We start from the raw sequence: 26371 nt of genomic DNA on the forward strand, positions 1-26371 counted from the left end.
ATGAATTAGCAGAGCAAACGGTCACTCAAAAGTCGATACCAGCCCCGTTTCAGAAGGCATGCAGAACTTCATGTTCACATTTTGGACTACAAGAAAATCAGAGCGTGTCATTTAGCCATAGAGGCGCAGTTCTGTACTGAAGTCGTTGTTCTTTGACTTGACTGATAACGTTGTCACACGTGCACATTGCCATTGTGTCGAAATGCATGATTGTCACATTGGTGCAACAATATCTTCACGTACGTAAGAAGCACCTGCAGACTTTACATTTTCCAGTGTTTAAAGGTTTCAAAGGTTTATTCTGGGGGATTTTTTTCACATCTAATTCCATGGGACCATGTACAGGAGCATTAATCAGCATATGAAAAGATGCTCTGTGCCAGACTTTAGTGCTTGGAGCTGAGTTCCATCTGCAGTCCCCGAGACAGACAATTACACTAATTACTAATAAGTAGCTTTTTTAAAAATAAACACAATGCAAAATCCCCTCTGGAAAAAGTGCTTGTAACTAATATGTCACAAAATAAAACTACATTTAATTCTGGGGATTTATCTGTTATTCTCAGATCTCTCAGATCTAAATGCAAGTACTGCAAGTACTTCGATTTGGTACCATCTCAAGAGCCGATACCTGGGCATCACTTAGAGGTAGCTGGGTAAGCTAAGGCACGAAGCTCACCTTTCTCATAATTGTTCAAAAGTGTTGGAGATAAATGTTGTTGCTGTTGTACGCATGAATGACTGTTTCTTTGGGCAAAGCGAGCTAAATGACTGCAGGTAAAGTCAAATACTCTCGGGCCTTGTGAAAGCAAAAGTCAGTGACCTACTTTGACTGCTCTGTCATTACCACTGCCTTTATTTCTATAAATTAATTTGGTTTCAAATGCGTTCCAGCCAAAAATAAATAATGAATAAATAATTAATAAAGGTGTTCACAATGAAATACCCCTTTCGTGTTTGTCACCACTAATGGTTAACCGAGTATTATACCATGGTCTGGGTGAATACTGGATTCTGATTGGCTGGTGCATTATTTTGGTATAACCGCACACGTAGTCCGGTAGTTAAATCACTGGGATATCACTCCGCTGTGGGCATCGCCATAGCAACGCATGACACAGCTGAATCAGATAAACACTTAATTAGTGACTGTTAGGGAAATAACAATGGTGTTCGAGAGGATAGATGAATGACAGGCAGCAGTCTGGATGTCTTATGCAGGAGAAGTTTATATACCATCGGTGCGGGACCCGGAGACATGAACTCGAGACATTGCGCTAGTCCTACCATTCAAGTCTGTCTGTGCTTCCACAGAAGAGGGACAAATCCCCTCTCAGAGCGTCATACTGATACGCAAGCATTCAGTGGCAGAGAGTGGGCGCCTGAGCACCACAGTCAAGGCTATGACAGAGATAGTACGACTGTACAGCCTGACCCAGTATGATAAATAGCGATTTAATGTTATCCTCTAACAGTGACTGACAGAAATGTATGATGGATTTTGTGTTAATTTCAACGATTTTGGCCAAAACAAAACTTTTCATAAATGGGAAGTAGAGGAGAGTGAGCAGCTAGGTTAGCCTACTGTGCATAAAATATGAGCTTTCCATTTCTACTTCAAACGGTTAAGGCACTATTCATTCTGGATTAGTCCTGTTGTGTTGTGATTCTGTGCTGAAGTTGTGTCGTTGAGCCTGACTGAGATCCTCGTAATAGCTGCGGAGAATGACTCGCTCTGAGACGAGCCTTCAGTGACCGGCTAATAACCCACACACAATAGTCCCGGTGGTCTGGCATATTTAGTGAGTTTAGTAATGAAACAAATATTTATTATAAATGTTGCGTTTGTGGGACCCTGGTATAAGCGGATTAAACAACTCGGAGCCGTGCATTAGACGGTTATAATGCACTCCGCGTCGTGCATTATTACTCCTCGTTGTTTACTTAACCACTAAGGGCCTTGGTTAACGGTTAATGAAAAACTTGAAAACGTGCAGCCCTATTTTTATATGAAAATATCAAATGACAGGTGACTGGTGACGGACTTCCATTTGTGTGCATTGGTATTGGAAAGCAGTAAAGCGGTTCATCTTACCGTGAGAACAGAGAGAGCTAAGACGTCTTCCAGTCAGTGGCAGACTCTCTAATAATCCCATAAAGACTTACATTACCCTCACAGGGACTTGGAAACGCATTTATTAAAGTAAAGTTGTGCTTTCACACACTGCAATCACAAAAAAGAGGTTAGCTGTGTCAAAGAGTGAAAATGTTTTTGCGAACTCTGGTAAGGTCTGGGGGAATGTTTTTTATTTTTTACAAATGTTTTACAAATCCATCACAGTTAGCTCGACGCCGGTACTGGCCTCTAGTGTCATGGCAGTCGGGAGAGTCTGTAATGTCCAAGAAAACGAATGAACTTTTCATTCCAAGGTCAGAGTTGGTCACAAAAGAATGTGCTTGGACCTTTCTAATCAGTTTCTTTTATAGCAAATAACAGTGCATTCTCAGATAGTTCTTTTCTCCATCCCAAACAACCCAGAGCCAAGAATTTGAGTCACTCCCCGATTATTATTTTTCAGTCCTTCAAAACTCTCCCCATGGGAAATTGGACTAATTCCACAATACTTAAATGAACAAGCAATTCTCACACACGAGAATTATAATTCAAACTGTCCCTGATAAAGGCCTCCATCTTATCGAGCTGTTTACGTAGCTAACAACGTAAATAGGGGGCTAATTTGAAAGCTGTGCAGAGTTCAGGCTGGGTGATTGTATGTTTTCAATCTCACTGCAAAAACAGTCTCCCTGCATTCCTTCAGCCCTGCAAGGGTCTGAACCATTTTGGGAAACAAGTTATTTGCATTTTCTGACAGATTACTGTGATTTGAAACATGATTTTTAGTAAAGTACCTTTCATGTACATTCTATTGATCTGAAGGTGGAGAAATAACATGGGGAATAATTTAGAGGTGTGGAGTTGAGTCTTCTCTAAACTCCCCATTCTGACCTCTGCCGGGTGATTCTGGGCCAGTGGAAGTGGAGGCGTCGGCGCACGTCGGCGAAATAGAAGTGATTAATTCTTTGAAGTGAGCCCCTTTGCTTCCGGACAAATAGTCTGCTTTCGTCGCCTCAAACTCGCCGACGACTCCTGCCGCTAAATTGGGTGTCTGCAGATTCTCTCGCGGGCAGAGGAGAGAGGTTTTTGTGCGAGTCGTGTGCGAAATTCATAATCGGAGGTCTTTACCGTTTCTGGACCATCACACAAGAGAGTGACGTAATGTCAGCAGGTGTTGTGTTTCATCAAACTGGAAAGTTTCTCACCCGCTCAGTCATGAATTAGCTTTGCAATGGAAAGTAAGAATGACTAACCTGTTTGGTATAAAGGCAATAGAAGGAAGATCAATACAAGAAACAATGCCACACTAAATATAAGAGCGTGTCACAAGGAACCTCCTAAAAACATATCTTTAAGATGAGAACTTCAAAAACTTGCTTGCTTAAAGAGGGGATATTATGCTTTTTTCAATCACATAGCACCAGTCTATATCACACTATGATGATGAAACCTTCTGTTGGTCTGTAAATGCAGTAAATTAGAATAACTGCCTTGTATAAAATTGCTCTCTCAAAATGGCTGTAGTGAATGTCTTGAAATAGGCCTCTGTCTCTTTAAGAACCTCTGTCTCTTTCCGACACGCCCCCTCCACACGCTGTCTGTGGCATCAGTGGGGAGGGGGTTCTGCTGAGGAGCAGTGGTTGGTTACTCGGCTGGTGACGAAAGCTCGGAGGCGTCTCCAGGAGGTGGGGGCGTTCCTAGGAGGACTCAGGCAAACCTATCCCTAAAATGGCCGCCATCAGAGTTTTTACAGATTACTCAAAAATACGTCAATGTGCCAAGGCAACACTTCAGGCATGTTTTTAATGAGGGAATGACATAATAACATGATGTAAAGCTTGAAAAAGTGGATTTTGCATAATACCCCCCCCCCCCCCCCCCTTTAAAGGGACTATACGGAGTTTGAAATTGTTAAAAACCAAGTATTTTCCTCCCCCCCCTACATGTTCTAACCATGTCCTAATGTGTAGAATGAGCTCAGACCTGCACTGTCACTCAAAAAGGTGTTAATTCGGGTCCGAAGTGCCGTCATGCACGACCTTAATATAGAAGCTGCAGTTACACATAAGACCTGAGGTGGCAGGAGTGAGCATAAAATGACTAACTTGCATCTAGCCTCTTTAAGACCCAAAGAGTTCTGAGCATCAGTGGCCATTATCCAAACCCTGTCCAAAATGTGCCGATTCATGCAGTTACATTCTCTTTACAAAACAAATACTTTTGCCACTCTTCTCATCCCGGGCAAACTCCAGGGGGCCATTGCTTCTAAGTCAGCGGTCAGTGTTCTGAAACTAAAGAAAAACAGTCTGAATGCATCATTGGCTGTGTAAACTGCCAATCCCGTAACATAGTAAAATATAGATCTCATTTCCTCTTTCCGAAAACATTTCATCTTTGTGGAAACCTGAGGCAGCAGCTTGCACAAGCACCGCGTGCCGTGTTTTTGTTTCTGCCAGAATATATTTTGTCAAGAACATTTCCAGTGCCATTAGCCCAGGAGCCGACAATGTCTGCCCAGAAATGATGACAGGTTTGTCTGTCCGTCCGGATCTTGACTAAGTTTGTTTTTGCACTACATTTTTCCACTGACATTGAACAGTTATAGTTGGTTCCTTTTTTATTATTATTATTATTTATATTTTCTCGTGTAGAAGTCCCATACTAATGTCAGCCTCTCTATAAAAGCCTCAGTGTGTATTTTTTTGTGAATTGAAAATATATGAAGGTATATAGAAATATGTATCTACACAATTACTGTTATTTAACACCAATTCACAGATCTATGTTGTTTTCAGCAAGCCGGGGATATTCAGGAAGAAACTACAAAATTGTACCACAACGGCCTTTTTTCTTCAAAATGAAATAAATAAATCAAATTTAAAAAAATAAATAAATAAATAAATAAATAAATAAAAATAATAATAATAAAAATCTAATTTATTTATATAGCACATTTCAAACAACTGTTGTTGACCAAAGTGCTTCATAAAAAGGTCTACAGTAAGTAGTACAGTAGGTCTTCATGCTTAAATCATTCACAAATGCTGTATGTATAACACTGTATTCCATATATGGTCATTTCCTCTCTTGGAGATAGCAGCGGCTACAGACGGGAGAATTATTTTTTGCATGTGCAGACGTTACAAAACTTTAGAGCCGTTTTCTCCAAATTAGCTTTTCATTCCACTCTTGCAACAACATTTCCCCTTTAGTGGCTCCGACAGACTCCACACTGTCCAGTCTTGGGATTTTTTTATTTCTAATTCCTGCCTGCTTTATTGAGTTTTGAACTTTTACTTAGAAATAGCTTACTCAAAAACTAAACAAGATCTTTGTAACTAATATTTCACAGAAGAAAATATGGCTGATTTTTTATTGCATAAAATGCGATTGAAAACTCTGCAACCACTCAAAGTTTTATGTACAAAGAAAGAACCCGCGTTGTAGGTAATGAAGAACAAACATCGAAGGGAGATTCGGGGAAGGCCAGGGACATGGTGGAAGTGAATTGCAACGGCCAAAAAAAAAAAGTAACTCCAAGAATCTCGTCACAACTGTAGATTGGGGACGAGCAATCATGTAGAGCTCAAATTAAATCGGGGCCACTGCAGCGCTCCTCGCTGGAAGAATTACTGACCTCGGCCAGACACAAAAGAGTTGTAATCTAGTTTTGGTGCACTTATCTCTCGTCCCTGTCTCGCTCTCCAGCTAAAGTAGGACGAAAAGAGAGGTCTTATTAGAAAACATGAGGATCTTGGAATACAAGGATATCTCAAAGGCACACGACTGCATGGCGGATTTGGCAACTTTATACTATTGGTGATTGTGGCTTATCTTCCACATTGTTGACTTATTCCCAGTTTGTGAATCAACATAGCATTTTTTAGTTAATTGAAGTTCTATTTAGCTTTAAAAATTCCCTTGCAGTAGAGCATATGTACATTATTTTCTGCCTCTCCATCCACGGTGAGGTAAAAGGACTATCCGTCTGAATAAAGATGTGAATAGTTTGCTGGTGGGATGGGTTTGCCTTTCCAGTAATTGATGTGACGCAGTTGCAAATTCTCAACAGTAATGCTTTGGGTTGTTGTATATATTGCATTATTTAATACCAGTTCACACTCCCTCATGATCTGCTTCTGTCATTTTATAAAGGTTTGTTTGCTCACATATGAACAAATGCTATTTTTTTGTGAGCTTGACGTGCAGAGCGTTCCACAATACTCAAGGCTGTTTTCATGAGTGATGGTTTATTCACATGTTTCTACAATGTACATTATGTCTCCAGAATAGAGCCTGCTGATAACACTTTTTTTTTTATACTTCGGCATTGATATGTTATGTATAGTATCTTGAAACTTTATTCCCATTGACGGTGTTGGTTTGCCTCTCAAAGTTTGGTTGTAGCGCCCTCCGCTGGCAGCCAGGGGAGTTAAACATGGTATAAACAAGTGCCCGCTAACAAATCAATGTTGTGAGAATGGGTACGGATTGGAGAAAGTAAGCAAAATAGAAATACTTCTCTAGCTACCAGACTTGATGTTTCATGGTTAAAAGTTTGAAAAGGTAGATTTTGTACTGTATGATTTGTATGGGACATGTCTCCTTTAAGCAATTCGTATGTCTGGCTAAAGGGCACATTGACTGTTTGGCACCTTGACACTGGTAAGGCCAGGATCAAACCACCAACCTTCGGGCTACAGCACAAAAAAATGTCCCCTCCCAGCCTCCAGTGACATTGGCTGGAGGCAGGAAGTGAAGCAGCGGAAAGAATACTATAGAAAGTACAAACTTACTACTTTAAGATATCCTCCTGTTGTGTTGGCTACAGCTGCAGTGTGGTATGGACTAGCCATGGGGGAAGGAAGTATGTTATGATAATCCCAATTTTTCGCCCTTTTTAGCCTATGAACATATTTATCACACACAAATAAAGTCAAGTCAAAATCGGGTCCACATGGATGTTTTTTTCCCAGCAGATTGTCAAGTAAAAGCGAAAAAACAGTACTCATAGCTAGCGTTAGCATGTAGCATGGAGCTAAGGTTAGCTATGTGGTTAGCATTCTCTGTTTTTTAAAGCTGCACTAAGCTGTGTCTTTTGGATTGTTTTTTGTCAGTAGGTGTCAGTGGTGAACCCTGCCTCTGTTGCCCTTGTTAAAGTTTTAGGATCCCAAATCTGATATGTAAAGGAGAGAATGTTGTGTGAGTAAAAATATGCATAAATGACTGTGCTGCTGATCCAATTTTGCATGTGCTACTCGCTTTGTGAACAAACGCTTGGTAAATGACCTCCTATATTCCTAATTGAGCCTTTGTTAAAGTAGTGGTGGAGTAATGGGTGATGGGTGCTTATAGAGCTAATGCTAGATCGCCGGCATTAAGGTTAAGGTTTTTTTATTTTTTCAGCTCAGAGATCTATCTAGAATAACAGCAGACTAATCTAGCACTAACCGTGATTTAGCATCTCGCTTCCCGCCTCCAGCTTTGTCCCGCCCACAACTGATCACATTTACAAATAATGAAAGAGGTCTTTAAAGTCTTTAAAGAGCTGACCGCTGACTCAAATACACCTCCACAACCAGCCGCGAGCGTACCAGGCAGAGCAGCGACGGCGGCGTCATAAACGATCCCCCTCTCAGAAACCCTGATTACCGTGACCTTTCAGAACCATTACGCGCACTGAAATGGGTGATTATCCACTTCCTACTCCCTGACAACTCTTTTGTGCATGTGTCTGCAGGGGTGCGTTCGAACAAGATGTGCCGAACGGCTACGATCATCACCCGGATACCTGCCACGGTAAGAGCGCCGTCATTTCCATCTTTTCACACAGAGCGCAATCAGACCGACACGCCTCCACCTACAGCGGCTGCAGCCTCGAGCGACTGCATCGTAAATGATCATTAGGAACAGAGAGATGTATTTACTCCCGCTATTGTTACATCGGAGGAGCAGGAAGAAGAGGTTGTCCGCCCACGCTGGCCTCTCCTGCCCGACTAATGTTCTCTATCTCTATTAATTAAGCTCGTACGAAGATGTTGTTTAGCGATGGAGTTCGCTGCAGAGTGTCGTGTCCCGCTCAACAATTAGCCCCCCTCAAAGCGCCGATGTCGACTTTTTAATGAGCTGTGTATTCCTCCCTGTTTGTTTGCAGATGTCCTGGCAACCACGCGCCGGCAGAACACGGCGGTGGACTCTGCATATGGTCAGTAGATGTTTTGTTGTGGTCTTTGTCTCTGTTTGTTTTTTTGCCTAGAAACGTTTATATGCACTAACTTTCAACGACCAAATAAGAAAACTGTGTCTTAAAATGTGAAAATAAGGAGGTTGGACTCATTCAAGCTTGGAAAATAGTTGTTGTTTGGTGGAAATGTTTATGCTGAGCTGTAAAGAAGTCTGGCACTATTTTTTATATTAGTGGATCACATTTAGTTTTGTCCTCCTGTAGTTTATGTGTAAACGGGCATTTCAGGATAAAACACTGTCCATCCAATTACGAAGCATCTGTATCAATTTCATGAACTCTCTGGTGAGTTTTCTCGCATTTTTGTGACAATGACCCTGAAAAGTGACACTGCAAGTTGTGAAATGTGCCTCTAAACTCGTCCCTGTGAAGAATCAGGATAATACAAACGTGTTAGAAAAGTTAGGAATGAGTTTTTAGCGCGACTAACATATTCATTCCCTTTCAATGTTTGTAATGAAAAGCAATAGGTATAGCAGCAATGTAAATGTCTTCTTTAAAGGGACTATACGGAGTTTAAAAATGTTAAAATTAAGTTAAATTAAATTTTCCTCCCCCTGCATGTTTCAACAATGTCCTAAGGTGTAGAATGAGCCCTGACCTGTTCACCACAACTGCCTCTAAAATCCTGCACTGTCACTCAAAAAGGTGTTTATTCGGGTCCGAAGTGCCGTCATGCACAAGCTTAATATAGAAGGTGCAGTTACACATATGGCCTGAGGTGGCAGTAGTGAGTATTAAATGGCGAACTTGTATCTAGCAGCCCCTTTAAAGTTATATTCCGTATGTCCCAAATCACAGTGCAGTAGTGCAGTCTAAATAATGTCTCTGGAGATGACTGAAGGAGTGGTTTTAGTGCTCACACATTTAGGATCTTTAGTCTTTAGTGTACACCAGAGTGACATGATGGGGCGTGTCGCTGGATGGAGATGTGAGAGCGCAGCTTGGCTGAGGTCGTTCTCCTGAGGGGGTTCAACTACTGATTTCTACTGATTTTCTTCATGTTTTACAGTTTCCACTGCTGCCATAGCATATTTCTTTTATTTTTCTGTTTATTTGATTTCACATTGGACTATATTAAAAAGACAAGAAAACACAGTCAGCTGTTCTAGAGAGCCTGTGAATATCCAAATTGGCTTAAATGTCTGAGTTTCAGACCTATGTGAGTGAGCAAGTGCACGTGTCCTTCTGGCACTGCTTATGTTTTAGTTCAAGTTCCTAAGTTTGCGTGTAAACCCACAAACTTTGGCGTCTCGTAATCTCCAGTCCTCGCCATGTTTCCCGAGCCGGACCGAGGACGTATTGGCTGCGCTGATGCTGACTCTGAAGCTGTGTATTGTTTACACTACACTCTGTTTTGGGGCAGTGACAGTTGAATGGTGGGCGCCTCGTCACTTCCTCTCACTCAGCCTGACAGCTCTGACACCGAGCCATTTTGTTGAGTGAAGGCCCTGCGGCGCACTGACCGCTCTGCCTAACGCCCTGTAGCAAGAATGATCATCGTCCCCCGCCGCATTACATTTCTGTTCATACAACCCCCGGAATCTGAGAGGAAAACTGCAGGGGAACATGGGCCATAGGAGTTAGCGGCGGCGCAGTGAGGTACTCAGAGGCTCAATTAATTGCAGTTTCAGGGGTCGCAACTTGGAAAAATAAGCTGTTTGTTTAGGTAACTTAGAAGTCGTTTACCAAGCGTTTGCTCATGTGTAATGTCAGTTCAGTATCATGAAGTCCAAGGAACACACCAGACAGGTCCGGGATAAAGTTATTGAGAAGTGTAAAGCTGGGTTAGGTTATAAAAAGATTTTTCCAAAGCTTTGAACATCTCTCAAAGTACAGTTAAATGCAAAATGCTATGTTTGGCGTAAAAGTTACACTGCACATCACCCTGAAAACACCAGCCCCACTGTCAAACATGGTGGTGGTAGCAGCATGCTCTGGGGGTGCTTTTCTTAGGCAGGGACAGGGAACATGGTTCGAGTAGATGGGAAGATGGATTGGGCCAAATACAGGGCAATTTTGGACGAAAAAGCAAAGGACTTGAAACTGGGGCGGAGGTTCACCTTCCAGCAAGACAACGACCCTAAACATAAAGCCAGGGCAACAATGGAATGGTTGAAAACTAAAAATACCCTTGTGTTAGAAAGGTCAAGTCAAAGTCCAGACCTAAATCCAATCGAGAATCTGTGGAAAGACCTGAAATTTGCAGCTCACAAGCGCTCTGCTTCTAATCTAACTAATCATATGATGTGCAGGACTGGTGGAGACAAACCCCAACAGACTTGCAGCTGTAATTGCAGCAAAAGGCGGTTCCACAAGTATTAACTTGGGGTTTGTAGATACTTTTGCACAACCCACTTTTCTTTTTCTTTTATTTATAAAAAAAAAGTTCAGAATCAAAGATAAATTTTACTTCTCAATTGTGTGTCACTTAATGTGTGTCTTTCACATAAAATTTCAACTGAATATATTTATATTTGTGGTCCATAGTGTGACAAAATGTCGAAAGTTAAGGGGGTAAGGATACTTTTTCCTTCCATTGTATATAGCTTGCACACGCCATGGAGCACCTGTCTTGACAAACCAAACCCCTATAATGTGGACCGATCTTATTCTGTAAAACCTGCTAACCTTGTAGACCCATTACTACAAGTGTTAATTTGGGTTTATCCTTCTGTAGACATGTTTGAATCCGGTTTTGTACCTGTCTAGGACCTGCTTTAGTCCTAGTTCAGTCCTTTGCAAGTCCGATATTTTCTTACACCGCTCTTTGGCGTTGAAAATTGAGAAGCCCTGGCTCAGACCGTCCAACAATAGCAGTAGTTTTCCATCACTGTGCTCTCAGCCAGCGCCTCTCGCTTTCATCTTCACTACCAAAGGACCTCGCTCAACTTTCCAAAGAGGTTCAAAAACCATTCTCTTTATTTCTTCACTGGACAAATTGGGACCTAAGGGACCCCATGGCGGCGCAGGATCCAGCGCAGCGATTAGTATCTGCTCTGGGCCCATCATGTGGAGAGCCTGCAGCCGCTAAGCCTTAGCACGGCCCTCCTCGGTGCAACCGGCTGAGGCTCTGGTGATGAGCGAGTATAATGTGAACGGTCAATGGAGAAGTTGTGGTCCAACAGCTCCAAGTCTAAAAGCACTGACATTATCCAAGCTCCAAATCCACATCATTGATATTCATGACAAAATCCAACTTCAACACAAAATTGGCAAAATCTCTTGATGCGATTGTTCTGATAATTATTACTGTTTTGCAGCTACCTTTTTTAAAATCAAACTTCTGTTAATTGTTCACATTCTACACATCTGAGTGCCTGACATTTGAGAGAAGACTGAAATATTTAAGTAGAGGCAACTCTTTGATATGATATGATATGATATGATTTGATTTGATTTGATTTGATTTGATTTGATTTGATTTGATTTGGGGTGGGTTTCATAGTTTGTAGACAGCTCCTCTGAGACGCAAGGGCCAGGGCTGGTGAGGAATTTGAAAACATGTGGAGGATGGTTTAGTGTTTTCCCAAATACACAATACAGTGTCTCTCGAAAGTATTCATACACCTTGAACTTTTGCACATTTTGTCATGTTTACAACCCTAAACATAAAGATTTTATCTTGATATTTTAATGAACGTTCACACACAAGCAACAGACAACTGTGAAGTGAAAGCAAAATGATACATGATTCTGTTATTTTTCAAAAAATAGAAAAGTGAAAAGTGGGGCTTGCATAAGTATTCATACAGCATTTTCTGAGTGCATTAAATTGCCTTTAAAACATTCCTCATGACTCCAGAATGTTCACACCTTGGCCTAACCATTAAATAGAGGCCACCTGTGTGTAATCTACTCTCAGTATAATTTCAGCTGTTCTTTTAGGCCCTCAGAGCTGTGGTCGGAGTGTATTGGTCACTAAACAACATCATGAAGGCCGAGGAGCAAACCAGAGAGGTCAGGGATAAAGCTGTGGAGAAGTTCAAAGGAGCATTAAGTTATACAAAGATTTCCCAAGATTTAAACATCTCCCGGAGCACTGTTCAATCCATCATTCAGAAATGGAAAGAGTATAGCACCACTGCCAACTTACCAAGACACGGTCGCCCATCTATAATATTAGATCAAACAAGGAGGACACTGGTAAGATATACAACCAAGTGCCCCAAGATAACTCTGGAGGAGCTGTGAAGTCCTGCCGCTGAGCTGGGGGAATCTGTACATGGGACAACTATAAGTCATATCTACACAAATCTGGCCTTCATGGACGAGTGGAAGAAGAAAGCCATTATTGAAAGGAGGCCATAAAAAATCCCGTTTGAAGTTTGCTAGAAGTCATATGGAGGACACAGCTCCATGTGGAAGAAGGAGCTTTGGTCAGATGAGAGAAAAATGTAACTTTTTGGCCCAGATGCAAAACGTTATGTATGGAGCAAACCTGACACTGCTCATTGTCCTGTGTGCACCATCCCCAGTGTCAAATATACGGGGGGGAGCATCATGCTGTGGGGCTGCTTTTCCTCAGCGGGAACTGGGGAGATTGTAAGAATAGTTGGGAAGATGGATGGCGCAAATACAGAGACATTTTGAAGGAAAACCTGCTGGAGTCAGAAAGAGAACTGAGGCTGGGGCGGAGATTCACCTTCCAGCAGGACAATGACCCTAAACACAAAGATAAATCTACAATGGAATGGTTCAATAAAAACATATTAATGTGTTAGAATGGCCCAGTCAAAGTCCTGACCTAAATCCTATTGAAAATCTGTGGAATAATGTGAAAACTGCTGTTCACAAACGCTCTCCTTCTAATCTGACAGAGCTTGAGTTGTTTTGTAAAGAGGAATGGGCTAAAATGTCAGTCTCTACATGTGCAAATCTTATAGTCAGACCCTAAAAGACATGCTGCTGTTATTGCAGTAAAAGGGGGTTCCACAAAGTATTCATGCATGCCGTATGAATACTTATGCACGCCCCACTTTTCACTTTTCTTTTTTTTGAAAAATAACAAAATCATGTATCATTTTGCTTTCACTTCACAGTTGTCTGTTACTTGTGTGTGAACGTTCAGTAAAAAAATCAAAATAAAATCTTTATGTTTAGGGTTGTAAACATGACAAAATGTGCAAAAGTTCAAGGTGTATGAATACTTTCGAGAGGCACTGTATAACCAAGGAAGTACAGATGGACCACCTTGAGTAAGCAGGGTTGTTTAAAACTGCGAGAATGAAACAAAATACCCCTGGAGACATGTTTTGGTCGAAGGAACAACATAACATGGTTCAAATAAAAATAAAAAAAAGATTTTGCATAATGCGTCTGTTTGAATCTCCTTGCTGCCTCCATAAAGCAGGCCCTGTGCCAAAGAGAGCGGCTGTTCCACCACAATGTGTTGGCACACCAAAGCCACAGACACTTACCTTCACTCTGCTGTCATCCAGGCTTCTGTAGTGACAAACATCTGTGTGGGACAACACCGTATCTGTTGTACTTTTACTATAACAAACAAGCACAGACCGATTCGTCACAGGCAGTCTGGCTTACACACAGGTATGAAATCAAAGACAACCCTTTCCATTTCTACCAGATGAAATACTTAACCTGATGATTATCAGTTTTAACAGGCATACAGCCAGATTGCAGAGATTTAAGGAATTGTTGCAGCCAGAGCTAGAGGTTAATAAAAGCCTTGGATTTGCCTTGAAAAAGCTGCTTTTACAATACAGCTTTAAGTCTATACAATGTGACTGAAATAAAATATGCAGGCTAGAAAAATTGAGAACAAACTCCTTGCCTGTGCGTAAGTGTGTTGTAACAAAACTGCAGGTCAAGGAGTGCGGCAGTTTGTAAATATAAAGGATATACACAGTGCGCGCAGCGTCCTTCATTCTTCTTTTGTAAACAGACTGAAGGACAGTCGGCCTGCGTTTGGCCCGCCCGCAGTAACAGAATAGTGATGGCGTTTTGATGACAGTCCTGGAGCTGTGTTTGGGATGACAGGACCCGACTCCCCCGGTGAACACTTTAATTTAGCCGCCACAGATGGCGAACCGCCGCCTCATTCAAAGTGAAACCAACTCAGAGACAGGAGATGAATGCTAACTCTTATTAGTGCCACGGACGCAGCCAATGGCAACACGCTTCGCTCTGGACTCCCAGGATAACAGACGACTGGTGTTGTCAAGATGCGTGCTTGTACTCAAGTAAGAGGCACATGCTAGCTTAGTTTTTTAGCGTTTAGCGACTGATGACTCAAAGCTTATGCAGGAATGAGAGCAGTCCTTTGCGGTCCCGGCTATTATCCACACTGGGGGTCCTGAAATGCGTTTGAACTTCATAACCGACTACTAAGTTTGCTTTGGGCCTAAAATAGCACATTGCATTCAAGTTAGATTACAGCGTTTTAATTGATCTAAGTCGGCTCCTCCTTTTACCGCCACATCACTCAACACTTTTACCACCATTTGAGGCAACTCCTGCTGTGATATTGGGCTGTACAAAACTATTGATTGATTGATTGATTGATTGATTGATTGATTGATTGATTGATTGATTGATTGATTGATTGATTGATTGATTGATTGATTGATTGATTGATTGATTGATTTGAGGTGGTCACCTTACCGGTAACTGGTACTGTAACTGTAGCAAGTAACTACATGGAGAAAGTCTAACTTGAGTGCTGAGCAACAGTGAGTCGGGCTGCATGTGAATCGTAATTGAGGTTTAAGTGACTGTGGTGACCTAACCTCAAAGGGCTGTGGTCTGTTTGTCCTGCTCCTCTGTCGTTTGAGTGAAAGACATGTTCGCTAATCAGAATTATGGAGCCTCTCTTACTGTGGCTACTGAACAATCAGAAAAGGAAGCAGAATAATCATGTTTGTCTGCTCTATAAAGTGCACTATAGACAAACTCCATGTGCAGCGCAAACAGCAAACTATTCTCACCGCTAGTAACAAACGACCTGCCATTATTATCATTGTGTCACAGAGCAGGACAGAGCGGTCAAAAAATCAGATCGACATACGCGTGTATCATTCTATGAAGATTGTAAAGATTATAACATCTTTACACTTTTTGACGTAAATACAAGGCGGAACAACTTGCAGCTTGTGATTCGGAGAATGCCTTTATGCAGCTGAATAGGGAGAAAGAGTGAGAGAGTGCCACAGTGGTGATATCTGTGGCAATCTAGTTTTTGTTCTTATTCATTACACAAGTGGTAACATATGCATCTTAAGATAAAACATAACCACCGCAGCTTTGTTCAAAGTCGATGAGCATCGATTCAGAAGAGTTTGGAGGGACCCGCTCTCTTTGTATCAGCTCCATTGGGGCCTGGTAGCTGGCAGTATCCACAAAACCCTTTGAAATGCAGCCATCGTTTTTGCGCTACGCTCAAGGTGACTAAATAAAAGTGCCCTGGAGATTCTGAAATAAAGCCTGGCTCAGACCGCGGTATCACAGTCCCCCTCGTCTGGCACTCAGCCCTGAGCTACAATGAGATCCACTTCACACGCTTTCACCCACACTGCTAAAGCCATGGACACAACTGTAGAGTAATGTCCACTATTTTACTCAGACACTTTAGACTGGAGTGTGAATGAAAGTCAGATATTTTACTTGCACAAAGGCATAAACCAACCCCAAAATCGCTATTTGAACATGCGCCATTTCTCGTGATTCTTTATAATTCTTCAATTCATTTCAGTCGCTCTAGTTTTTCTGCTCTGGGTTTGGAATAATGTGTTTCCGAGGATGTGACTGGAGCACATGGCTACTTAATACGCATAAACAAAAGGACGGACTTTAGGTCCCAAGAACAGCTGTTGGACACAAAAAAATGTCTATAAAGTCTAAAGGGCAGCAACACTGCTCCCATGACCATGAATTCTATTACACAGTATTCATGTGTTAATAATTACAATTCCTAATAAAATCTGTCAGAATAGATGTGAAGTTATACATCCGACCTCTACTGAGTGTGGCCCAGTTGTTTGTATATTTTTCTGCATGTGGCCCTCAGTGAAAAACGTTTGGACACCCCGGGACTGTAATGGCATTATAAAGCAACCGCCAAAATAGCTACACAAGCAAATTTCACTGACAAGGCCTGATTCAGCTTCTCAGTTTAAACATGTTAGCCATCTTCTCTGTGAATTATCTGAGGCAACAGGTCACTTCCATGGCTTCCTTTTCACATTCGATAAATCAATAAAAGAAATAAAATGTGTTTTCATATGTATATTAGAAGTTCTCAGATGATCTTTCCCCATTCATTTCAATGGACGAGAGCTTTTGCTGTTTCCCATGAAAGGGGCAGTAACACATGGCGCCACTGATGTGACGTGATTAGACATCGCTCTCGTCTATGAGCTGCTGTGGACGTTAGCACTAGCCGCATTAGCATTAATGTGTTGAGATTATCGTATTTATAGATTATAGAACGGAGGTTATGATTGTACTACAGAGATGGTTTGGCCGTACAGTGTGAGCCAATATGATCAATGTTGATTAAAATGAGTGACCAGGCGACTGAATGACACTGACACTCACAGTGACTTACTGCTAACCAACAAACAGGCCTTAGGCTTTTCTTCTCTGCTTTGTGAGAGTGATCCTCAGGCTCCAGCTCAACGTTTCTCTTTTCCGCTGCTTTGACTGGGTTATTCAGTTCTACTTTACATCCTTCTAAACATCGACCTATGGAAGTGAGGAATTGCAATATTTGTAAAAAGAAAAGAAAAGAAAAGAAAAATAATTTGATATCTTTCCAATCCTGTTGCCACACAAGAGAATAGACCTCACAATCAGAGAATCTTCTCCTGAAAATAAAGCAAAAGGAAACTTGAATGGTTGTATATTTTTTATCTCTCAAATCTAGCTTCTTTTGTTAAAGTGTTCATCAGATTCAGGTCTCCGACTCCAAAAACTAGTTGACAGTTATTCCCTATATTGTACACAATTTCTGCTGATGTTTGGACAACTCACAGAGGAGCACTTTTATATTTTGTTCCAAACGCAGACAGATATCCGTTTCCGTAGCCTTGACAAAGTCTTAAATGCCCTTTGACGCGTTGGAACCACAGATCTGTAATGTGTGAACGTCGCAGCAGGTTCGTGGATGTGTCAGCTGACGGATGTAAAGTTAAGCGGGCGGTAAACCTCAGCACATGCACTTCAGTCCGTGCTCATCATGTTGCTCACTGTCATTGTTCTGTGTGCAGCCCTGTCTCATAAACGCATTTCTCTGTTCAAGTGTGTACAAACCATGCTTTTATTTTTATTTTCAGCAACCAAAGTCCGTGCAATGTTTACATGTGAATTACTCACCTCTTACAGTCGAGGTTGATATAATGTGGGCCTTTTATGCACGTAGATCAGCTAAATTTTACCTGTCCCTTACCTGTTGTGCTCTGGTTTCCTCTAGCAGTAAAAACATTTGGCTAGTATCCCCTCTGAGACCAACGTGAAGGACTCAAGGCAACTTTATTGCATTTGACTTGCTGCCACCTGTAGAAACCCTGATTTTGCATAATATCTCTCCTTTTGAAGTGGACCTATCCTGCCAATTCGACTTTAAACCATGTCATAACGTTGCCTCATTTAAGACGGACCTGGAGTAATATTTCACAACATTCACGCAGTTTTGAGTAATCCTCGGGTTAATCCTGTTTAATTCAGCTGTTTCTTCTTCTACGGTGTCAGCGCTTCATTCTGTACTTCCTGGGAACAGTTGCGTCATTGTTAAAACCTAAAACTGTCCTCCACAATTTTTCAGCCCGTAATCCAACTTCATATCAGTTCTTGAAACCAAAAGTACATTTTTTCATAAGTTATTCACTACAGCTGCCAGCAGGTGGAGCCCCAGTCAAAGTCTTCACCAGCTCTTGTGCCTGTAATTCATTGTTACTATTTAGTTCTTTCAGAGACCCCATTTCAAATTATAAAACGTAAAATACCAATGCTGCCAATGTTTTAAGTCTATTTTAGACCCCTTATGCTACTTTATGAGTTGTGACAGATTCCAAACTGCCAGAGGAGCAGTCAAAAGTCATTGTAATCGTAACAATCAAGGCCATTTCCACCCACATGTAAACATTGCACTCCACTTTGAGATGGAGCATTTGTCCGTCCCGGCGATTGTGGTAAATTGCTGTTTTCTCTTTTGTGCTAACGGTGGTGGTTCTCTCTCCATCCAGGCCTCGCCTCATCTCTCCGCAGTGTTGCCTCATTTCACTAATCACTCACTCTGTGCCTCCCCTCCCTCCTTCCCTCCTTCCTTCCTGCCTTCCTACCTCCCTCCCCCCTTCACTACCACCGCAGGGAAGACCACACCCACCACAAGCGCCAGCACAACCAATCAGGGGCCGCCATCCCCCCAGGACCCCCCAGGTGACCCTCACAGAGGCACAGGTCCCGATGGCCCTGTCCGAGTGAGGGAGCCGGGGTCGCCCGACTCGGAGCCAATCAGTGTGGAGATGGAGGGTAAGGGGGAGGGGTAACTCCGCCCTGTGAATGGGAATGATCGCATCACCGTGACCCGGCTAACATGCTAACGGCTAAACATGCTAACATCCAATAACCCCGTATGCTTTCACTCTGGTTCAACACGTTCATGCTTTCTCCCATAAAGACATGGATTAGATCATAAAAGCTAATGTTGAGTTTAAAGTGTGTTAAAGATAACAACAATGTCAATTGTGGAGCAAATTAAGCCCTTCTTTTGATAAATTGTTCACTTTGTGATACATGCGCCAAATTTGGCACAGTTTGTCTAAACTTTTGTTTGATTTTATATGCACGGCATTTTGTAATAGAGTTACCTGTGATTCCTTTATGGCAAACAGGCCAGATGTCAGACCATTACATTTAATTGTATTTATTGGAGCCCATTACATTATCTGTCATTCCAACTCAGCCTTTTCAAAATAAAATAAAAAAAGCTTTCTTGAGGACCTGCTTCATTGGAAGGATTAGAAAGACTAACAGACAGACACAGTATAGTAGGGAGTGATTGAATAGCATTACGGGGTCTGGTGTATATTTGGTTTCCATCCATTTAAATATTTTTTGCAGTAAAGTTTTGCTCATACTGAAATTTTAGCCGTATTTTTTTTGTCATTCAAACCTTTATTTAACCAGGAAAGCTCTCACTGGTGCTTGAATCACAAAGTGAACAATCTTTTGTCTAATCTGCTCCATTAATATAAGTCATAAACACCAAATGCTTTGTAGATGTTCTTCCAGGGTGAAATACCACTTAATTAGCTGACTAACCCCTAATCTTAAACCATGAGTTTGTATATTTGCATAGTTTATTCATTGCACGCGACATAGTGCAGTGTGATGTGTAACTCATGAGTTTAGAGCGAGAAATGGATTTAACCTGCATGATTTAGAAGTTTGGACATTTCAATTTGATTGTTGATGTTGACCACATGCACATAAAACGGCAGATCACGGCTGAACATGTCAGAACAAACACACAAACAAATCATTGACATCATTTTTAATTGAAATGTTCCCTAATATGTAAGTCATTAATATTTGCGATAACACGTCCCGTTAAAGCATCTACGGTTTGCATGTAAAAACTGTTTAACATGTGCACAGCGTTTTAGCCACTGTCTGTCACCGAGATCTACGTTTCCCAAACCTTTTATGGCTTGTGTAGACTATCCATGATAAGTTAGGAGAAACAGACCAAAAATGATCAACTTTGAAAGGCTTTTATATTCAAAACAGACCATTATTAAACCTGGTTCTCTTTGTGGAAGTATATCCTTAATTCAGCATTTATTGAAGTCGTGAAAGAGTAGTTCTTTTTCCCCCTGTTTTTCCTCTGGCAGCTTTGAACATGACTGTTTTTGGGCGTTCCCTCAATATATTAATTTATTCATTTCATTTTTACGTTTTCACCCACATCTCGTCTTGTTTTTTTTAAGTGCCACTAGAAAATGTATGCTTGAAAAACCTTATACTTCCCGTGCAAACTGTCCCCGTGCCCCCGTTTGGGAAACACGGACCCCACATCTGTAACAAAGTGGCTCTTGGCTGTGAAAGCAATCGCTCCACTCCAATTTACTGTCCGCGATGGCGAGGGCTGCTCAACAAGACAACAGCGAGCGATTAAAGTGGAATGAAGCTCGAAGCGGGAGTGGAGTTATCACACGCCTGCACGGCCCCGGCACAGCGTCCGCAGCTAAACGCTCGCCATCCCGCTCGTTAAATGGCTGCCACATCGCCTCTAATTACCTGCTCGAATCAAGTCGAGAAGCACAGGTCAAAACAACATCGCGCCCCTCGTGTTTCATTTAAATGAAGTTCGCTGTACAAAAATATTCCCTCACCGCTTCCACAAAACAACTCTGTTCATTCAGTCTTTCAGTCTCCAGGCCAACACTTTTTTACATTTATTTCATTGTCAAGGAAAGACCATAATGAGCTTTTACGATTTATATATTTGCTGTGGAACGAGTCAAAACAATGTAGTAAAGTAAACCATAATTACCGGAGGCGTGTTAAAAGCTCCACTATTTTATCAAACTTCCAAACTGACGTAATAGGCAGAGACTTTTCAAATCTAATCTCTGAAAGTTCAACTTTCAGCTGGAAACAATACAGCTGTTTTTACACTGCACTGATCCAGAAACACTGTCAGGTCAAAGGCCATGTTCTCAAATGTACTTTTTCTTACATTGTGGCGACATAGTCACTGAACTAGAACCTAAAATACAAAACTCTCCGGGATTTAAAGACGTATTGCATAACATTTTGGATCATACTGTTGCCAGTATGAAACATTCTCCGAATGAGCAGCTCGACACAGAAAATGCTATTTCTGCAGTGAGTCCTAAACGTTTTAAATCTCATATTTGGCTGCTTAAAAATCTCTGGAATAAAACACATGCTTGATTTGTAATATCCTTTATTCAGAGTCAAAAACACAAGGCAAAATGTGTCAGTCGAGCTTCTTCAAAAACTAAAATCCCTCTAATAAGTCAATGAAATACAACCATGAATTTAAACCTGGCTCCATCCATTTTTATTTTTTTTTGGGATAAAGAAAAAAACTTGCAGTAGATTTTTGTCTCATATCTATCAATAATCAGCAGAAAACTTTATATACTATATATGGTATATACAGTTTGGCCCCTCTTCACCAGCAGTGTCTTGCCTAAATAAAGCTATTTTTCCATTCTAACTCAAAGTTTACTTTGAGTTACCACCCTCGTCCCTAACCCCTCATTCTCTATATCGGCCGCACTATATAGTAGACTAGAGAGTGCACTAATTCTGATTCGGACATGTTTCCCACTACTTTCTCCTTGTCGTGCGCCATCACGTGTGGCGTGCAGAAAGTCGCTCAGTCGCCGGCAGAATAAATGCACTACATCTACTATAAGTTCACCAAACTCTGAGAATAATGTATTTCTGTGATAAAGACCAAATTGAAAAAGACAGTGAAGTATTCATGGGTAAATATTCAAAAGAAAACTGCTTGGATTATTGCCTTTTTGCCTAAGAGAGGAAGCTGCCAATCATTTACCAGCTCAAGCTAAAGGTAAACAGCTAGCGAAAGTGACTTTTCACTGTAACCGTTTATATTCATGTACACATGGACGAAACAGCTGCTTTCTCTCATTCATGTTGTGTTTAGTTCAAAGACCTGAAGAGAAAGTTTTTGGTTATGCACACAGCAATCCTTCCTTTTCTACTTCATCCTTTCAGAATATCTCTTCCAACTTAAGACCGTACAAATTTGATTACATTATCACACGCACAAACATGCTTGAACTATTGTATGTGCTATTTGCTTTCTCGCTTCGCGTCCAAACATATTTTCACAGCCTGCATTTAAGCGTTTGTTCGCACATAAACCACCGAGACACCAATTAGTGAAATCCTGCATTTTGCACTTGTGTTATTTATCGCAAGCAGGTTTTTTTTTCTCCAAAAGATGGTGCGAAGCCGGAGCGTAATAAAAATAGGCCTTAAAAGTGGTACGTGTTGTTGAGATTGCACCCTGTTGCTAGGCATAAGCTTTGGACGACTGCTCGAACAGAAGGCAAGCTGAACTAGGAGAGTTTAGAACAATGCCAGAAACGGCTCCAATCCAGTCACTCAGATCAATGTAGGAGCTTTGCATCTTGTAGTTACTAAATGAAAAAATAGTTGTAAGGAAGATGGTTGTGTGTTCTTGTGAGCTCCAAGTCCATCCATCCATTTTTCCTCTGCTTTTTCTTGGGCCGGGTCAGCAGAGATACTCAGACTGCCCTATTCTCTGAGCGACAGGAAGCCAGTGTAGAGACCTGAGCGCTGCACTAATCCGATCCCATTTCCAGGTTTTAGTCAAGTTCTGGTTGGACTGCAGCTGAGGCCAGTGAGGTAGCCATTACTGTTGCTTTTTAGTTTGTTGTAACAGTTTCTATATTTACTGGGCAGAGGTCAGGTCTTTTATATCTAAAATTTAAGACTTCATCCAAGTACTTTCCAGACATGTACATTCAGGGGCTGCACAATATGAGGGATAAAAGTGAAAATGATTTGAGCTGTATATTTTTAGACAGGATATGCTATACATTTAAATTGAATGTAGGCAGTAGAATAGAATAGGCTAAAATGTATTGATTTATTAGAAGAGGGACAGTGTGCATACAACAACATTTGTTTGTGAAGGCTCTGATTAGTCCAGGATGTATTGATCGTAGTGAAGCTTACATCGTCGACTGGACTGGGTTTGGTTAATTGGCAGTTTTGGGTTTTGAGTTGTATATAGACGGTGTCCAGAGTCACATTCTGACCACAAGAGCTAAGAAGTCAACTCAACCAAACCTAGTCCAGTCTACGATTTAAGATTCACTCGATGAACCTACATTCAGGAGTCCCTTTTGCAGATGTTTAGGCCAGCCTAAAAAAAACATGTTAATCTCCATCAGATGGAAGACTTCAGCGATCGTGCGTTATATTGTAGGTTCCTGTCTCACATTAACGATAACGTGGCTGCCTGCATTGCGCAGTTATGTTTATGTTAAAAGAAATACCAAGAAAGCATAGCGTATGACCTTTGGATTGCATCCTGCCAAAAGATTGAGTTGTGATTCAGCGAGGACAATGCAAACACCGCGGCCCCCGTCCCTCCTGCAGCTGTGCGTCACGTCCACAAATCCCCATCCCGCACTGAACGGACGCCATGATGATGAGCTACACTCCGGCTCCAACGAGGGAAAAAGCTCGCAGCACATAAATAAGCGGCAGGTTCCCGAGCCAGACAACGGGACACGGGCCTGAGGGGTGGATGGGAGGGGGGGGGAAGTATTGGACGTAATGGAAACACAATCTACTCAAGGCAGGCCGTGCGGCGGTTCAATCAGAGGAACAGGTCTGGCGCAGCGATAACGCACAACAAGAGCCAGCGCGCGCCCAACAGCTCCAAAAAGCCCCCAGACTCCGCACTCCTGACTGTTCTACTGAGGATATACCAGGACCTGTCTGCAGCCGAGTCAAAGAACGCAGACCGGACAAAAGGAAGCAGGAGTTTTCGCCAAACAGTTACACAAAGCAGGCAAAAGACTCAGCTAGACTTCTGACTGACTGCGTTTTGGAAAGCTGTTTATTCCCATAGACGTATTCAAATGGAATAATGATGCCTGTGTGCCAAATGCAAAGTTGTTGACGAAATACACAGCCTTCCAACATCACTACAGCCATTCATTGAACGGCCCAGGACAGGAGTTAGGAATTGGCACAATGTATGAACTATCTCTGCATCGCATCAGCTGCAAACTTTTTAACATTGTCTGACTGCATTGTTCCCTTCTACAAGTCATCTATACCAGCTCGTCCTGCTGTATTTCATATTAGCAAGAGCTTTCAAACAGTACTCACCCAGACTAATCCCGTCTAGCTGATAGTGGTTAAGGCTGTTGCTAATATGCAAAACACTGTTCTGTCATCAGTGTTGTGGCTTCACTCATACGTGCGCATCATTGTATTGAGCCACGCCTAATCGTAACATCTTTGCAGGGAGATGACAGTCCCGTATTTAAAACATGAATAAACCTAAAGATTTTAAATTATGAACTCCTCTTTGTTGAGATTTGTCGAACACTCTGAGTAAGTCATTCAGAATAAAATCCTGGAGTATTTTTCTTTATCTATTTAGATTGAATGCTGCTTTGTTTCTTGCTTGGAGCCAGTTCTTTCTCTTTTTGCAGTTTCCACTTTGAAATGTTTGCAGATGCGTTTCCAGTCGTTGCACTGGCTTCCGTTTTGTCCAAACACTATCGTGGCTCAAATGTGTTGACTCTCTTCCTGCAAAGTGCCGGGCGCCATGCGAGTAATACCTTTCAGGTGCTATTAACAGACGGTATCCCATTTCCATCCATTGTCTCACTTGGCCGTGCCCAAATTCACGCTGGACGTGGGCAGCTGCATCCCATTATGTAAACACCGGAGGCATCGAAAAGGCTTTGGTAGTGACCCGTCGACCTGCCGCTATTTAGAAAAATGCCAGCAGTCACAATCCCCCCAACGGTCGGGGGAATACACCCACCAGCGGCATTATGGGAAACCTGTGTTAGCAAAAACTCTGGCCCTCAGCCCCTCCACAGCAGTCTGACCTTCTCTTAGACTCGGCGGGCCTGTGGACATGGCTGCAGTTTTTCAAAACAATATCATTTCCTCTGCAAACAAAGGAACATCAAGTTGAGTGCGGAATAATTATGACCAAAAGTGGGCCAAGTAACTGCTTTCAGATGGTCGCATAGAAACAGCCAAGTCTGACTGTTACCGAGTTGTTCTGATCATGAGATTTCTCGGCTTATTTAAGGCGAGACACAGCAGGTGGATTATTCACGCAGTGGTCAGTGTTAAGATTCAGAGCCAGTTTTCTCCCTGAACATCTTAATGTCAGAGTTAAAAGACAAAACTACTCTTTACGATGCTTATTTTATGGGGTTTTGTCGAGACAAAGATTTCCAGGAAGTAACTACAGCATCGCGACGCAATTGGCCTTTTCCCATGTGTAGTCCGTTCCTTTCTGGGAGACAGTTGTGATAAAAAAAGGCAGCGATATACGCATGAGTAGACGTTACAAAACTAAAGGCCCCGTTTCTCCAAATGAGGTTTTCATTCCACTCCTGCACTTAAGCCTCCACTTTAGTTGCTCCTACAGACTCCAAACTGCACAGACTTGGACTTAACAAGATGTTTAGGTTTTTTTTTTTCAGAAGGATTGTTTTAATTCCTGCCTGATTTATTAAGCTTTGACCCCAAAATCCACTTATAAATAACTTATACTGGCTCTGTTCATTATTTAGATTTTGTTGCTGAAAATATATCTTTATATGAAAACAGTTCATTAAGTTTTTCTTGTCGCTCTCCCTCCCTCATTTTACCATCTTTGCCGTTAAATAATATGAGAAATAAATCCCTGACTGTCCCAGGCGTTTGTGTCGGTCTGCCGTCACAGCCGTGGCCTGTTGCGGCTCATTAAAGGTCATCGCGAGCGCCCAGTCCGCTCATCCGCTCACCTCGGCACCGCTTCGCGCTCATTATCTGTGACATCACGGCAGAAACTCACCTAAAAGGCCTCACGCGTCACCACTGGACTCCAGTTTATGCTGATTCTGATGAAAACACGCTTACAGCTTGAAATCATGTACCACCGAATGAGCCCCCCATTTCGTCTTCATCTTTCACTTTGCATGTTTTTTACTAAGATGGCTCCTAAATAAATAAATAATGCCACTTGTTTGTGTACTTTGGTTGGAGAAACTTGTCTAGGCACCTACCTTTCTTTTACATTGAAGCCCCCCCTACAGGTGCAAAACCAAGCCCTCCACAAATATAACAACCGGGGAGGCCTGACCCCCAGGTTGGGAACCACTGGTCTTGAGCGGTGGTTCCCAAAGTGAGGGGTGGGACACTCCAAGGGGTGTCACGAGGCACTGATTCCCAAGCTGATTTCAAGAACCAACACAGAAAATGTTAACACTATATTTAAT

The 26371-nt window shown here is 42.0% G+C and overlaps 1 protein-coding gene across 2 annotated transcripts in view; it reads left to right on the forward strand.

The window, feature by feature from the left end:
- The window catches only part of sema6cb (semaphorin 6Cb), a 266790-nt gene that overhangs the window by 230639 nt on the left and 9780 nt on the right, over positions 1-26371 (forward strand). The window contains exons 19-21 of one of the 2 annotated variants that reach the window (XM_079561863.1): positions 7857-7915; positions 8271-8321; positions 18687-18848. In XM_079561863.1, the coding sequence (XP_079417989.1) occupies positions 7857-7915; positions 8271-8321; positions 18687-18848 (272 nt within the window). The remainder of the gene's footprint in view (positions 1-7856; positions 7916-8270; positions 8322-18686; positions 18849-26371) is intronic. The other variant, XM_079561864.1, reaches the window with a different exon arrangement.

Source organism: Gobius niger, assembly GCF_951799975.1.
Source record: "Gobius niger genome assembly, chromosome: 8".
Classification (NCBI taxonomy): Eukaryota; Metazoa; Chordata; class Actinopteri; order Gobiiformes; family Gobiidae; genus Gobius; species Gobius niger.